Here is a 14,351-nt window from a genome sequence, read left to right as displayed (position 1 = left end):
GATGTCCAGGCTGGTCTACAGAGGTGATAAGGTCTTTAGTTGTCCTGAAGTCCAGGGTGGTCTACAGAGATGATAAGGTCTTTAGTTGTCCTGATGTCCAGGCTGGTCTACAGAGGTGATAAGGTCTTTAGTTGTCCTGATGTCCAGGGTGGTCTACAGAGGTGATAAGGTCTTTAGTTGTCCTGATGTCCAGGCTGGTCTACAGAGGTGATAAGGTCTTTAGTTGTCCTGATGTCCAGGCTGGTCTACAGAAGTGATCAGCTTGTATCTATAAACAGATTTTCTCGCTCATATATTTTTTCCTTATTCAGTTGCAGAAAGAGCTGAACGCCAGGAGGGGTGACGATGTCAGAGACCCGGCCCACAGAGGGGTCTTCTCACCCCAGGATGGTCCATGTAACGCGCCTCACCCCCTGTCTATGTCCAACCCTGCACCCCACACTCGCTCCCACTCAGACTCTGAGGCCTTGTTGGAGGATCAGGGGGCTACAGCAAGGCTGAAAGGTCCGACAGAGAACTTGTTCCTGGACGCCCTGTCTCTGGACCCCCTCGGGGGTCTGGAGGTCTCACCACCCTCTAAACTAGACAGTGAGAAGAGGTTCCCCTGCATGACGGAGGTAAGACCCAGACCAGCGAGGGTTTTGCATTTAAACCCCATTTTATCTTGATATCTTTAAAACTGGCTGTTTTAACCGTTTTTTTGTGTTTTCTAAGGTCATCTGTGGCGGCCATCTTGAATCAGGTGTGTTTTCTGTGTTTCAGGCTCTGAATGAGATCTCCGAGAGTGAAGGCACTCCTGTTTACCCAGAGGAGGAGATGAGGGAAGCTGGGAGTCTCCTCAGGTAACCTTTAAAGTCCAACCGAGTTCAGAAAAGCTCACATCTTTTTTTAATAGATGTCTGTAATGAATTGGTCGCAGAGAACCGGCCCAACTTGCTGCAGATTATCCAGACCCTCGCCTCATTTTAGCTCGTCACACATTGGTCTCCTGAGGCATCGAGCGTCGACTCCATTAACTTTTACTTGAAGTGACACAGAGTGTGTTCCTGCTCACTTCTCTTTTATGGATGGAAACAGAGCTGGATCGCTGTGCTGTTAAATAATTCAGACAGTTTTAAAACGTTGTGATGCTGCAGAAAAATACAGGCTAGTTTAGGGTTTTTCTGCTGTGGGGATATAAAAAAAACATTGTGATGTTTGTTTCCTGCTGGATTTAATGATACTCATTGCAAAGTCAGGAAGACTGGAAAAAAAAAAAAATAAATCCACAAGATGTTTCCTTCACATTGATGAATTACGTGTCCTTAAATTTAAATTTGTGATCAGATGTCCACCACTAACTGCGATTGTTTACCTACAGATGTAACTAAAAGTAGGTCGACTAACTGGACTTTGAATGTCGAGCTCATTCTTTATTCTTGAGTTTTCTCACTCGTTCTTTCTTCTGTTAATGTTAAGCAGCAGATTCACTTTTGTCTGTGACCCTCCCAAACCCCCCCCCCCCCCCATGTAAAATGTGTCAAACTGTGCTGCAACGCAAAATATGTGAAATAATTGATGCATGTCTAAAAATGATTCCACGAAGACGGCATCTAGCAATCCCAGTAACAAAAATAGCATATAACCTTAGGCCTGTCAAGATAACAAATGTTGCTGGGCGATTAATTGTCTCAGAAATTATTGCGATAAACGATAATATTGTTTGAAATTTTTCAATAATTAGGGATTATTGTCAAATTTAAGAAGAAATTGTTAATTTTTGTGTGTAGTACCTTTTTTGACCACTGGATAAAAGTATAAGACCGATTGAACCAAAGGATGTATAGGGAGGGAGCGAGCAGCGTGTCTCTTTAAGAAAAATGGGAGGGAGGCCCCTTGACGTGACATGGGCTGTCTCTCGTTCCTTTTTTTCGGTTCTCAAAATGTTTGACGCTCGGTGTGGTTTAAGCTCTTTAGCATAGCATTTTTCCACATGAAGCTTTTAATAATAAAAAAATCAGTAAACAAGTTCTCAGCTTCTTTTTGCAGAGAAAAACAACTTTTTACACAAAGGTACAAGTTTCAACTGTGAATTTTGGAGCTTTGACAAGATGGAGGTTTTTTCCCCGAGCTGTTAGCTTAGCTTATAGTTTAGCTTCTAAGCTTAGCTGCTTTTAACAATCCAAAAACACAATTTTGGATTGTTAAAATGGATTTTAAAGAGGAAAGAGAAAGGGGGGGTCAGTGAAGAGCACCGGAGTTGAGTCTTTTGTCATCCAGTGTCTTCAGTAGAAAGAGAGACACGAAGAAACGATAAAGCTGATAAATGAAAAAGGTTGATAATTTTCATTTATCATGTGATTAATTGATTTATTGTTTATCCCGACAGTCCTATATAACTTTCCTAATTTACATTTAAATTATTTTTTACAGGTATATCTTCAGAAATAATCTCTTGAAATTGATCATTTTTAACTGTTGGTTACCTTAGCGTCTGGAAATCCCTTCGTATAATATTTTGAGTCATTGTGAAGCTCAGAGATTTACCTTTTTAAATACACACCTCACTCCAAAACAGTAAAAGTCTAGTTTTCTTGTAAACAAAACTGGCTTGTTGCCAGGTGACAAATGTCCAAATTTCAACTCTCTTTTGGATCATGCTTAAGTTTTTCAGATGGAGAATTTGAAAATTTTACATCGATATTAAAGAAACTGTTGATTTTTGGTTGATTCAGCTCCGTTCTATCTGAGGGTGGAACCACATTTCAGAACGTATTTGGAAAATTACAGGAGTGAACTCTTTTAACTTGCACCATTTGAAGAAAGTTCAGGAAACCTCGTTTTATCTTTGATTTTTTTTTTTTTTACCTCTAATGATCCGTCTGTTTTACGTTCAGAGCCAAGTCCATTTGCTCCATGAGCGACTTCCAGCGCCTGATGGACAGCTCGCCGTTCCTCCCCGACAAGACGCGCCTCGGCGATCACGGCCGGGACGACATCACCCCGCCTCTGTCTCCGGACGACCTCAAGTACATCGAGGAGTTCAACAACGAGGGCTGGGACTTCCCACCGTCCGCCTCTGGACCTCGTCCGCTCCGGGAAGGGGAACCCAGCCCTGATCCGTTCCAGCCCACTTCTTGGTTCCTCACCACCAGCGCCACCCTGACCACCAGCACCTTGAGCAGCCCCGAGCCATGTCACAAGTCCCCGCTCGGAGGGAACGGGGCAGGGGGAGGGGCGGAGCACTTTGGTGTCCACATCCTCCACAGTCCCACAAGAGCTGGGACGGCGGAGCGCCCCTCTGCTCCAGATCCGGACTTGTTGTACTCCAAGGGGATCAAAGCAAAATCTGGAGGGGAGGATGGGATGGGGCCGAGTGGATCTGATGAGGTGTTCAGCGGCACGAGGTGGCCCTGCCTCCTGGAGGGTGGGGGACTCATGGCTTCTCCAAACCAGTCTCCCATCTGCTCCACGGTGGGCTACGCATCCTCTCTGGAGCTCCAGCTCCAAAGGAACATGAGCGACGACATGAAGGAGGTGGCCATCTCTGTAAGGAACGCCATCCGCTCGCCATCGGGCCCAGCGGTCCGCGACACCGCCTGCCAGACCAACGGATTCACCACCCGAGGCACCCAGACCACCCAGACTATCAGCGTGGGTCTGCAGACGGACCTGCTGCGGAACCTGACCAGCAGCCCCCACCGCTGCCTCACCCCAAAAGGTGGCAACACGCCCATTTCGTCCCCGTCCCGCAGCTCGAGGAAGGTCCAGTACTCTCCGGTGGTCCAGAACAAGTTCGAGCGTCCCTGCTGCTCACCAAAGTACGGCTCCCCGAAGCTGCAGCGCAAGCCGTCCACGACCAACAAACCCGAGGTCCCCAACAACAGCCGTGCCCCCACCCCCACCACGCCTCAGAAGGGCAACAGCGAGTCAGCCTGGGCCCGCTCCACCACCACCCGGGACAGCCCCGTCCACACCACCATCAACGACGGCCTCTCCAGCCTCTTCAACATCATCGACCACACGTCGGTGGTCTACGACAAGTTCAACAAGTCCCCCAGCCGCTCCCGCCCCACGCCGCCAGCCACCACCGAGCCCAGCCCCGCTCATCACGGGGGCTTCGCCACGGACTCCAGGGTCACGCAGGACGGCCCGCGAGCCGCTCGGGGGCGCTCGCCCAGCCCCGTGCAGCTGATAGTCGAGACTCAGGGGGACAAGAACCTCGAGGTGGTGAGCATCCGTCAGGATCTGTCCGCCCCTCCGGGCTACACGCTGGCTGAAAACGCAGCCCGCTTCCTGAACAAGAAGCTGCAGGAGCAGAACTTCAGGGAGGAGCGCCGGCTGCAGGCAGGAGGACAGAACGTGCACAGCAGAGACGGCGGCAGGCCGACCGACCCGGACAGAGGACAGGCTGGATGCATGGAGGTAAATATACCGACGTCCTGGATTCATCGCTTCATCACTCCGTTGATCTGGGGCCCGTGTTTTATGACACCATGAGGTTTCTCACATGACCCTGGATTTTATTCTAACGCCTAAAGACAAATTTTAAAACATCTGTTTATTAGAACATTCTTTAAAATGTCTTTTTTTTTTCTCAGATGGAAAGCTCTGACTGATCAGACGGTAAAGTTAAAATATTTAACCCTCTGAAGCGCTGAGCTTCGTTCTACCGCTGCACGAAGACACGCTCTTCTTTTTCTGTATCTTTCTGCTAATCTCTGATCTCCGAGCTCCAGCTTTAACTGAAGCTCGGCTGTAATCTGTGTTAGACGTTTGTCCGACAGGAGGTGGGAAAATAATCCGAAGGGTTGCAGAATTGATCAAACATTCAACAAGAATTTTCTTTTTTCTTTTAAGTTCCGACAGAAAATAATACATTTTGCTGAATAAAATCAGCAGTTTGATGTCAGTTTGACCCATTTATCTGGACTTTAAATTATAGAAATAAATGGAAAGACTGTAATCAATAATTTCCTTCATGATTTTTTCCCCGTTGTGGAGCAAAAATGGGAACAAAAGGGGCGTTCATGAATGTTGTGAGCGTGATAACTTGAAAAATAAGTGAGACACCAACTACCAAAATGTTCATTTTGAAAATTGGGTTGCCATGTCAAAATCCAAGATGGCCACCACCATATTGCTTTAAAATATAATTTCTTCAAATGAGTGGGGTGGCCAAAGATTAATCTTTGGTGGCCAAGGCCACCATTGGCCACCCACTGGCTCCGTCACTGCCTCTGGTGGTGGATACAAACTTTTCCTTCGCTCTCCAAGATCCGTCACTCTGCGTCGCCTCGGACAAGAAAAAAAAACTGCCTCTGTTCTTCAGCATACAGTAGTTTAACTCCTGCCCACTTGCAATAAAAACATTAAGGTTTACGTGCATTCCCTCTTCCATTCTAGTCCATAAAAACACTCGTCTCCTAAACTACAAACATTCTCTATTCAAATCCTTCGGTGACGGCGGACATCGGCGCACCACTTGTGAAGTTCACAGATACGTTTTCAACTCATCGTTCAATGTTAAAGTTTATTATTTATCCCATAAAAATCCATTGATAGAAGGTATTTATTAAAAAAATTGCCACTTAGTGATTTTATTTTTGTTTTGTTTGTTTTTCTTTATGAGCTCGAGTGTTCAATAAGATTTTTTTTAGATTATTGCAAATCAATTCTCTCACCTTTTAAGGACAAATACGTAATAAAACTTGAAGGGATGCATATCGCTTGTCGTCCTACATGCCAAAGTTTGAACAAAGACGACGTACGATCGTTTATCACTATGATGAGGATGACTCTCTGCTACTACCACGCCATATCTGACCGTGACTTCAGTAAAAATGGACAAAGTTGTAGCTGTTTCTGTGATGCTTAGACAACAGTTATTAATCAGGTTGATCCGTTGTAGATGTAAATCCAATTATTCCTTTCTGAGAGTTCCCATTCAAATCTGTCCAGTGGTTATTGTTGAAATATTTTGCTAACAGACAAACAATGGCATGACATTATCGTGCAAGATTTTTTTTGAGGGGGTCAAGATCTGGCATCAATAAAGAACACAGCCTAGCTAAAACTAAGATGTGAAGAAAAGCGTGTTTACTGGTAGTTTTGAATAAATAAGTTTATTATTATTAATAATAATAATAATAATTCATTTCAAATAAATTAATTAGAATTCTTTAAATAAATGTCTTTGTGGCTGAGATACGCTAAATATTTTCTGCACTAAACCGTGGGATATTTTACTTAAAATAACCTTTTTTTTTTTTTCAAATCTGTAAAATTTGTACGAAACATAAATAAAAACGGAAACATACAAATTGAATGATAGAAACATTTATGAGATTTATAGGAGTACTTTTTTGTAGCATAACTATATCTCAGATTAAATATTTAATCCAATAGATCCGGGCTATTCAACTAAACTGCTCAGGGGGTCACAGTTACTGAAAGCCAAGAGCTCAGGGGCCGGACATCCAGCAGTTATTGTCATTAAATATTTTTTTTTTTATGATTTAAAATCTAGTTTTATTTCAAATGAGCCCATTGGTGGGCCCAACTGAGCTCACCCATGGGCCTAATTTGGCCCCCGGGCCACCAGTTGAATAACCCTGGTTATTTTCATCCCTTTCATAAAAAATAACAAAACTAGACTTTATGAAAAGTAAAAAACAAACAAACATGAATTACTTGACAAATGACCGTTGTGTTGACGTGAACAGCTCCTCGTGTGTCCCCCCCCTCAGCTTCAGCGGTTGTTTCTGTGCTCTCCAGGCTGAAAGAACCTTCTTCTGTCAGAGTTTTCCTTTTGCTCAGTTTTACAAATTAACATTTCCCGCTCTGTATCTTTCCTCCTCCTCTGGGCTCGATCCGTCCCTCCTCCTTCCTGTCCGCTGTGATCCGATCCAGAACCACACTGTCATACTAACAACACCTTGGGGGCTCTAATTCTGCTTGTCTCCGTGATGTAAGTTCCTCTTCCTCCTCTTCCTTCATGGCCGCCGGCGGTGGGTTCACCAGGCTCACGGATCGTTCACCTCACGCCCCTGCAGACCTCCTCCACCCCTCCCCTCCTCTTCATTAACGCATGCTTCACAGGTCAGCGGGGGGTGTGAAGCCTTCGGCGTGGTGCCAGAAGTTGCATCGACTCCTTCGTGTTGGTTTGTGCATGCTCGGTGTTTTAAACGTAACATCTGTTTATTTCCCGAGGACCATACTGGTGGTTTTGCATGCTGTCCATTTAACATCAGTCACATCTACTTCCTGTAACACAACGCCACATGTTTTTTTTTGTTTTTATTATTAAATTTTACATAAATTAATATGAAACTCAGAGATGGACAACACTCGAACAGTGCAAATTTGTAAATTTTTACAAATCTAAACTCAACGGCACGTGTGACGTCATCACGTTGTGCCGCTGCTGCAGGCATCCTTGTCATTGGGTCGTCGTACAAAAACAGCGTCTTTTATATCGGTGAGTTATTTTGATGGAATGGCCGATGTCTAATATTTAACTTTATCGCTAATATTAGACGATACCGATACCATGCCGATAATATCGTGTATCCCTAATAATTACTGAGAGAAAACGTTAACATTGTTCAATAAAAGCCAAGATAGTGTACTTGTAGTATTGTCATGCTCAGGATGTCCTCACATTTTGACTCGGAGCCAGTGTTGGATTTATTTTTGCCCTGTAGTCAGGCACGGGATGGTAATTTTCAAAGTTATTAGAAAATTCAACATATTTGTCTGGATGAAGATGTTTTTGTTTTTCAGAGTTGATGGAAAAAGATCAGTTAAAAAGAAAATCTGGATAAGTGTAGTCCAGGCCTAAATAGTTTCCGCTAAATTTATATTCCATCATAAAAAAATAATTTAGCCAAAGAAAATAAACAAACTGATGTTTGACAACTTCAACGTAAACTCCTAACATTAAGCATATATAGATCTTCACATAAGTTGTAACAAGTGATGATGTCTTCTACAACATGACCGTGGGAGTTGTAGACCTTTAGACGGTTTGGATAGTCTTTCATTTCTGCTTATTTTTTAACAACAGGATGGATTTTCTCTCATGATTACATGTGAAATGGTTTTGTACAAATTTTCCATATGTTTAATTAAAAAAAAAAACCATAATTTAAAAAAAAGGACGGATCCCACCTGCAAGAATCCAAGAAGAGGAAGAAGAAGATGACGTCATCGTATGCGACAGATGCACATCGGTGACTACAAAACTGAATCTGTCAAAAGGTTTTTGTACTTTAAAACACAAAAAAACAAAAGTGAAACGGTTAAAACGTGTCTAAATTCGCTGTGGCACAGTCTTGCTACCATTAACTCGTAAAACTACCATCAGCAACTTTGTAAGCTAACAGTTTTTGTGTGTGTGTGTTTTATAGTATAAAAACATTTTGACAGATTCAGGCTTGTACTCATCGATGTGCATCTGTCGCATACGATGACGTCAGCGTTTTCTTGGATTTTTGCAGGTGGGATCCGTCCTTCTTCTTTTAATTTTTTTTTTATTAAACAAATTGAAAATTTGTACAAAACTAGGCCTATAACAATAAATCAATTAATCGCATGATAAATGAAAATTATCAACCTCGTTTTCATTTATCTGCTTTATCGTTTCTTCGTGTCTCTCTCTTTCTACTGAAGACACTGGACGACAAAAGGCTCAAGTCCGGCGCTCTTCACTGACTCCTCCCTTTCTCTTTTCTCGTTAAAATCTGTTTTAACCGTCCAAAATCGCGTTTTTGGATCGTTAAAAGCAGCTAAGCTACGAGCTAAGCTAACAGGCCGACCTCGGGGTAAAAACCTCCGTCTTGTCGAAGCTCCAAAAATTCACGGTTGAAACCCGTGCCTTCGTGTAAAAAGTTGTTTTTCTCTGCAAAAAGAAGCTGAGAACTTGTTTACTGATTTTTTTATTAAAAGCTTTGTGTGGAAAATGCTACGCTAAAGAGCTCAAACCAAACCGAGCGTCCGCCATTTTCAGAACCAAAGAGAGACAGCCCATGTCACGTCAAGGGGCCTCCCTCCCATTTTTCTTAAAGAGACACGCTGCTCGCTCCCTTACTATCCATCCTTCGCTTCAAACTGTCTTATACTGCCATCCAGTGGTCAAAAAAAGGTCCTACACTCAAAACAAATTTAACCAACATTTCTTCTTAAATTTGACAATAATTACTAATTATTGTCAAATTTCAAACAATATTATCGTTTAGAGCAATAATTTCTGAGACAGTTAATCGCCAAACAAAATTTGTTATCGTGACAGGCTTATACAAAACCATTCCGCATGTAATCATGAGAGAAAATCCATCCTGTTGTTAAAAAATAAGCAGAAATGAAAGACTATCCAAACCAGAAGAGGGAAGGAGAGAAGGAGGCCATCTTTGTGAAGAGAAACTGTCCATCATTAAACGGGCGGAGGCCTCCTAGCATCACTCAGCCCGCTGTGAATAGCAAGCGGCCATCATGGCACTAACGATCGGTCGTTAGGCTGATGGTCCTTTTTCATGTGAACAGCTGGTTCTGGATATCTGACTGGTTGATCCACTATGAGAAGGTGCTGTTTCTAAAACTGCAGCTCCTCAGCCTCATGAAGTCTTTTGGATTAAAGACGAAACATTTCAACTAGTTTTTTTAATTTTTTAATTTTATGAATCCATCCAGAGGACCTGACTTAACTTTGTTAGATTATTTTCTAACTGGATTATTGAGCATGCATCAGGGCATCTAAGGAAGGTTTAGTCTCCCTCTACCTGCTTAAATAATATATATATATTTTAATTGGTTATGTTGATAATTGTGTACAAATATGTACAAAACATTCAGTGACAACTCATGCAAAGCCACTGGTGTGATCCTTATTTTACATCTTTGCAGGTCGGTTGTTTAAGTTACACACAAATTATTCTAACTCTGCATTTCCACCAGGTCGTCCTCTTGTCTCGCCATGTTTGTGATGTTTTTATTTTTATTTTTTTTAGATGTTCATACAGGATTTATTTTTTCTTACAGTTGGCCGCCATCAATTCTTTAGACACTAATAAATCACACAAAATATTAACAGATGAAGGTCGATCATTTCCTCCTGTTCACGTTTGTAATTTGTGACTTCTGGTTGAAGTGACCGAATATTCTGTTACGTTTCTCTCACTTAAAGAAACAAAATCCACCTTCAGATGTACTTAAATCAGTTTATTGTCAACGTGTTGGAAATCAGAAGGTAAAAAATGATAGAACCGTAAAAAATGAGCCAGTATCGATCAGGCTATTGATCATCGGCCTGAGAAATATTTAAGTTCGACTCGGTGGTGATTCCTCTAGAGCAGGGGTGTCCAAACGTTTTCACATGTGGGACAAAACCTTGACGATGAAAGGAGTCGCAAGCCAAAAACAACAACAACAAAAAGAATTTAATAAATATTAACAAGCATACGTATTTTTAGTTTTTTTTTTTTTTTTTACTCTGTCTAAACAATATTTTGAAAAAAGGACAAAATGTACAAATTTTGTTGGAGAATGTGTTTTAATTTATTGTAGATCCAACACATTAAAAGCTTCATAAACACTAACATGTTATTACTTTTTAATTAATTTATTTGATTTATTGCCAAAAGACTGTATTAAACTTAATATTGTTCATTTTGAGATTTTTTTTAATCAATTTTGCTGTTAAATCTAAAAATTATATAAAAAAAATGTTCATTAAATTTGAAAAGGCATACATCAATCTCTTAAGCCTATGAGTCAAAATTATACCATCCTTAATCTGCAGTTGTGGTGCGCACATAATCACTCCAAGGGCCACGAGTGGCCCCCGGGCCGCTCTTTGGACACCCGTGCTCTAAAGAAACTCAGAAAAAAGACTTAAATCAGCTCATTTACAACCTAAGCATTGAGCATTTAATGACGAATCTTAGTGATTATTCTTTGTCCATTTGGTGATTTTTTTTTTTAATGGATTAAAACGGTGATTGTTGTTTTCTTTAAATAAAAGCGCAAGTGTTTGAAAGTGGATTTTCTCTTTAAAGTTTGTCTCTCTTGGTTCTGTAGCCACTCTTGATCTGTCATTCCTGATGCATGACCTGTGGTCTGATGGATTTGTTGTAAAAACTCACGACTCCTCCGTGAAAACAAGATGTTTGTTTGTTTGTTTGTTGTGTTTAAAATCCATCAGCCTGTTACGTTTGCAGACATTTAGCATCTTTGTCTTGTCTCGGACTCCCTGCAGGTTTTATCACCGTTTGTCCGAATTATCTGAGCTCCAGTTCGTCCCTCTCGTTAACCGGACCCGACCGCTGAGGGTTTCAGCAGAACTGAATGTCACGTCTCTGTCTTGACGTCGTCCCATCCTTCAGCTTCAAACAAAATGAACTGTTTAAAATCCAGAGCAGTGGGTGGAGCTTTGACTCCCCCCAAATCACTCCCAACATTTATATTCTCCTCTTCGTCCCAAGTTTTCACTTCTTTGACAAACCTTAACCATTTCGACCCTTTATGCACTTAGTTTGGCCACTTGATGTGAGGAAAGTCCATTTTTAATGGCGTAATGCACGGCTGTCCAAAGTGTGGCCCGAGGGCCATTTACGGCCCTTGGAGTGATTTTGTGCGGCCCACAACTGCAGTTTAAGAATGGCGTCATTTTATCCAGCAGGCTTAAGAGGTCCATGCAGACTTTCTGCAGATTCATTGGTAATTCTTTTTTATATAATGTTTAGGTTTAACAGCAAAACTGATTAAAAAAAAAAATCAAAATGAGCAATATTAAAGAAAACACAAACTTTTGTCTATAATCTTTTTATCTTCACTTCATGGCACAAAGCACCACAAACCTTTTCTGATTTCTACCAGAAAGGAGACTTTGGATAATGATTCATCAAACTTGGCTAAATATTGCAGTTGATAAAATAATCAAGAGGGAAATTGGACATTTTTAAATTAATATAACGTGGTATCATCTACATACGAGTTGATCATCTTTATCAAACCTATGAATCTGTTGTAGCGACTGACAGCTGGACGATTCGTCCCATCAGCCTTTTGGGCTGTTCATGGTCCAAAAGTATGGAGACAAGTTGGGGCCGTAAAGTTTGTGCAAGAGAAAAATAAATTTGAAACTGGAAAAAAAAAAAATAACTGTGAAACTGAAGCATGTTATCTTTCAAAACCAGTCACATCAATATAGAATATCGATGAGGTTTTACAGACAATTTCTGTTCCCGCGGTTCCTGAATGCAACAGCTGGGAATAACCTGCACTGAGCCGTCAGTCAGGATTCCACGCCCCCGTCATCTGAGGCCACGCCCCCACGCCAAAACAGGGCCAAAAATTTGAAAATGAAAAAAAAAAGATCTGAAAATGATCAACTTGAATCTGAAAAGTAGCTTTGAACTTTTTTTTTTTCAGTTTCAAAATGTTTTTTTTTTTTTTATTAAAAAAAAAATCTAATCCAAAATTATTTTTCAATTTCAATTTTTTTTTTTCAGTTTCAAATTTATTTTTTCTTTTGAACAAACTTTATGGCCCCAGTTTAGCTCCATACCCAGGAGTCCTTTCATCCGGATAGTTCTGGTCCACATATGTTCAGGCATGAAAAGTCCATGTTTGAAACTGATGTGAAACTATTTAATTTATGTTTAAAAGCCCAAAGAAATGAGTTGACTTCACCACCAGCATTCTGTAAATTTAATAAAGGAAAGATGCAACACAGAAATCAGAGAAACTAAGATGTCTTATGACCCTTAAATTACTTAAAGTAACTGCTTAATTATCATTAGCAGCAACTTTTTGATCCATTTAGGTTAAAAACAAGCCTGAATTTATTTGTGGTGTTTCCGTGACGATTACAGTTTCAAGATGGCCGCTTTACATAAAACAGGCTGATAAATAAAAACACACACAGCTGAATACATTTAAAGGAAAACACAAATACTGAGAGACGTAAAAAGACCAAACTGAAGTCGATTGTAGACGGAGGTAAAGTGAGACGTTTTACAAGAAAGCACGGTGGAGGTTGTATCATGATATTACTTTCCTGCTGCTACTGGTGCTGGATTCATTTATTCTAACAAAAATAAATAAATAAATCTGAATATGTTTAGAGATAAACGAGCTTACGTTTAAAAAAAAGATGAGGACACTGACCTGCATCACATTTAAGAGCGATGAGTTTTTATCTCGGTTTAATTTAAATCATCGGCGAACGTGTCGTTGCCAAACAGAAAACAAAATTATTTAGAATATGTATTTTTTTAAGTTTTAATTTAATTTATTTATTTACAAGTGAAAATCAATCAAAAACTTATTTAAGTTGTCGTTTCTGAGTAAAATGTTTAAAATTATGAATAATCATGTCGGGAACATCTGCCCTCTTCGACACCCGGTGTTCCTCGTTCACGTCGTCGTGTTTCTCAGTTTGAAGTTTCACTTCCTGTTTTCTTCCTCGGCGATCAGCTGCTCCTCTTCCTCTCTGACAGCTCCTTGTCGTTGGCAGGACCTGCCTCGGTCTCCAGTGGCTCCCCCCCTGGACTCCTGCTTCCTGAGACCGGCCCGCCCGGCCAACCGACGACCCCCCTCCCGCTGGGCCGTCCGCTCCCCCTCCTCCTCCCCCAAGTGGAGCGAGGGCACCAAAAGGAGGTTCACCTTCCCGCCGCCGGCACACCGGAAGCCCATCCTGGAGGGCGAGGAACCGGCGTGAGGCTGCCCCTCCTCCAGCTCAGCCTAAATGTACCTCAGACCCCCCCCCCAGAACTAGACGCTCCCACAAGATGGAGCCTAAACGGGGGAGGGTTGGATCCACTATGTAGCACCAGCTGAACATCGAGGAACCAGAACTTCCTTTTTGAAGAATCTGGAACCAAATCGTTACATTCAAGATGTAAAAATCCACGAGAGGTGCCTGAACGCCTCGTCTGTGTGCATAAAGGTATTTATTACGACCCCAGTTCAGGACACAACAAGTGTAAAGTTTAAATAAAATAAGGATGCAGTGATTTTCTAATCCCATGAATCCATATTTCTTGTCACAACAGAACAGGAAGCCGTTCTGGATTTAGTGTCAGATAAGTTGTTGTGTTCACCAACGGTCTGCAAACATCCAGGAACCGGGGAGGCCAGCTGGAGTTCTTGGAGGGAACGTTGTCCCGTTCGTGTCTGATGGAGGATTCTAGCTGGTCTTTTGTTTCCACGATGTTCCAGATGTTTTAGTTCAGGCAGACCAGCTCAGCACCTGGACCGTGAAGCCCTTGTTGTTGTGATGGACGTTCAGCGTTTTGCTGAAGTAAGCAACGTCTTCCCTGGAAAATAAGTCATCAGGAAATGTTCTAAATTCTCTTTATACGTTTCTGAAT

The 14,351-nt window shown here is 41.7% G+C and overlaps 1 protein-coding gene across 1 annotated transcript in view; it reads left to right on the top strand.

Annotated features, from left to right (window-relative positions):
• LOC119414285 (microtubule cross-linking factor 1) overlaps positions 1 to 13,767 on the top strand; it is a 74,093-nt gene extending 60,326 nt beyond the window's left edge. The window contains exons 11-14 of the mRNA XM_037681378.1: positions 312 to 617; positions 763 to 842; positions 2,877 to 4,404; positions 13,496 to 13,767. Of these exons, the coding sequence (XP_037537306.1) occupies positions 312 to 617; positions 763 to 842; positions 2,877 to 4,404; positions 13,496 to 13,699 (2,118 nt within the window). The 3' untranslated portion in view covers positions 13,700 to 13,767. The remainder of the gene's footprint in view (positions 1 to 311; positions 618 to 762; positions 843 to 2,876; positions 4,405 to 13,495) is intronic.
• The last annotated feature ends 584 nt before the right edge of the window (positions 13,768 to 14,351 follow it).

The sequence above is a fragment of the Nematolebias whitei genome, chromosome 9 (assembly GCF_014905685.2).
Source record: "Nematolebias whitei isolate Nwh7 chromosome 9, NemWhi1, whole genome shotgun sequence".
NCBI lineage: Eukaryota > Metazoa > Chordata > Actinopteri > Cyprinodontiformes > Rivulidae > Nematolebias > Nematolebias whitei.
The sequence above is the reverse complement of the archived record's forward strand: the minus strand, read 5'-3'. Positions and strand labels throughout refer to the sequence as shown.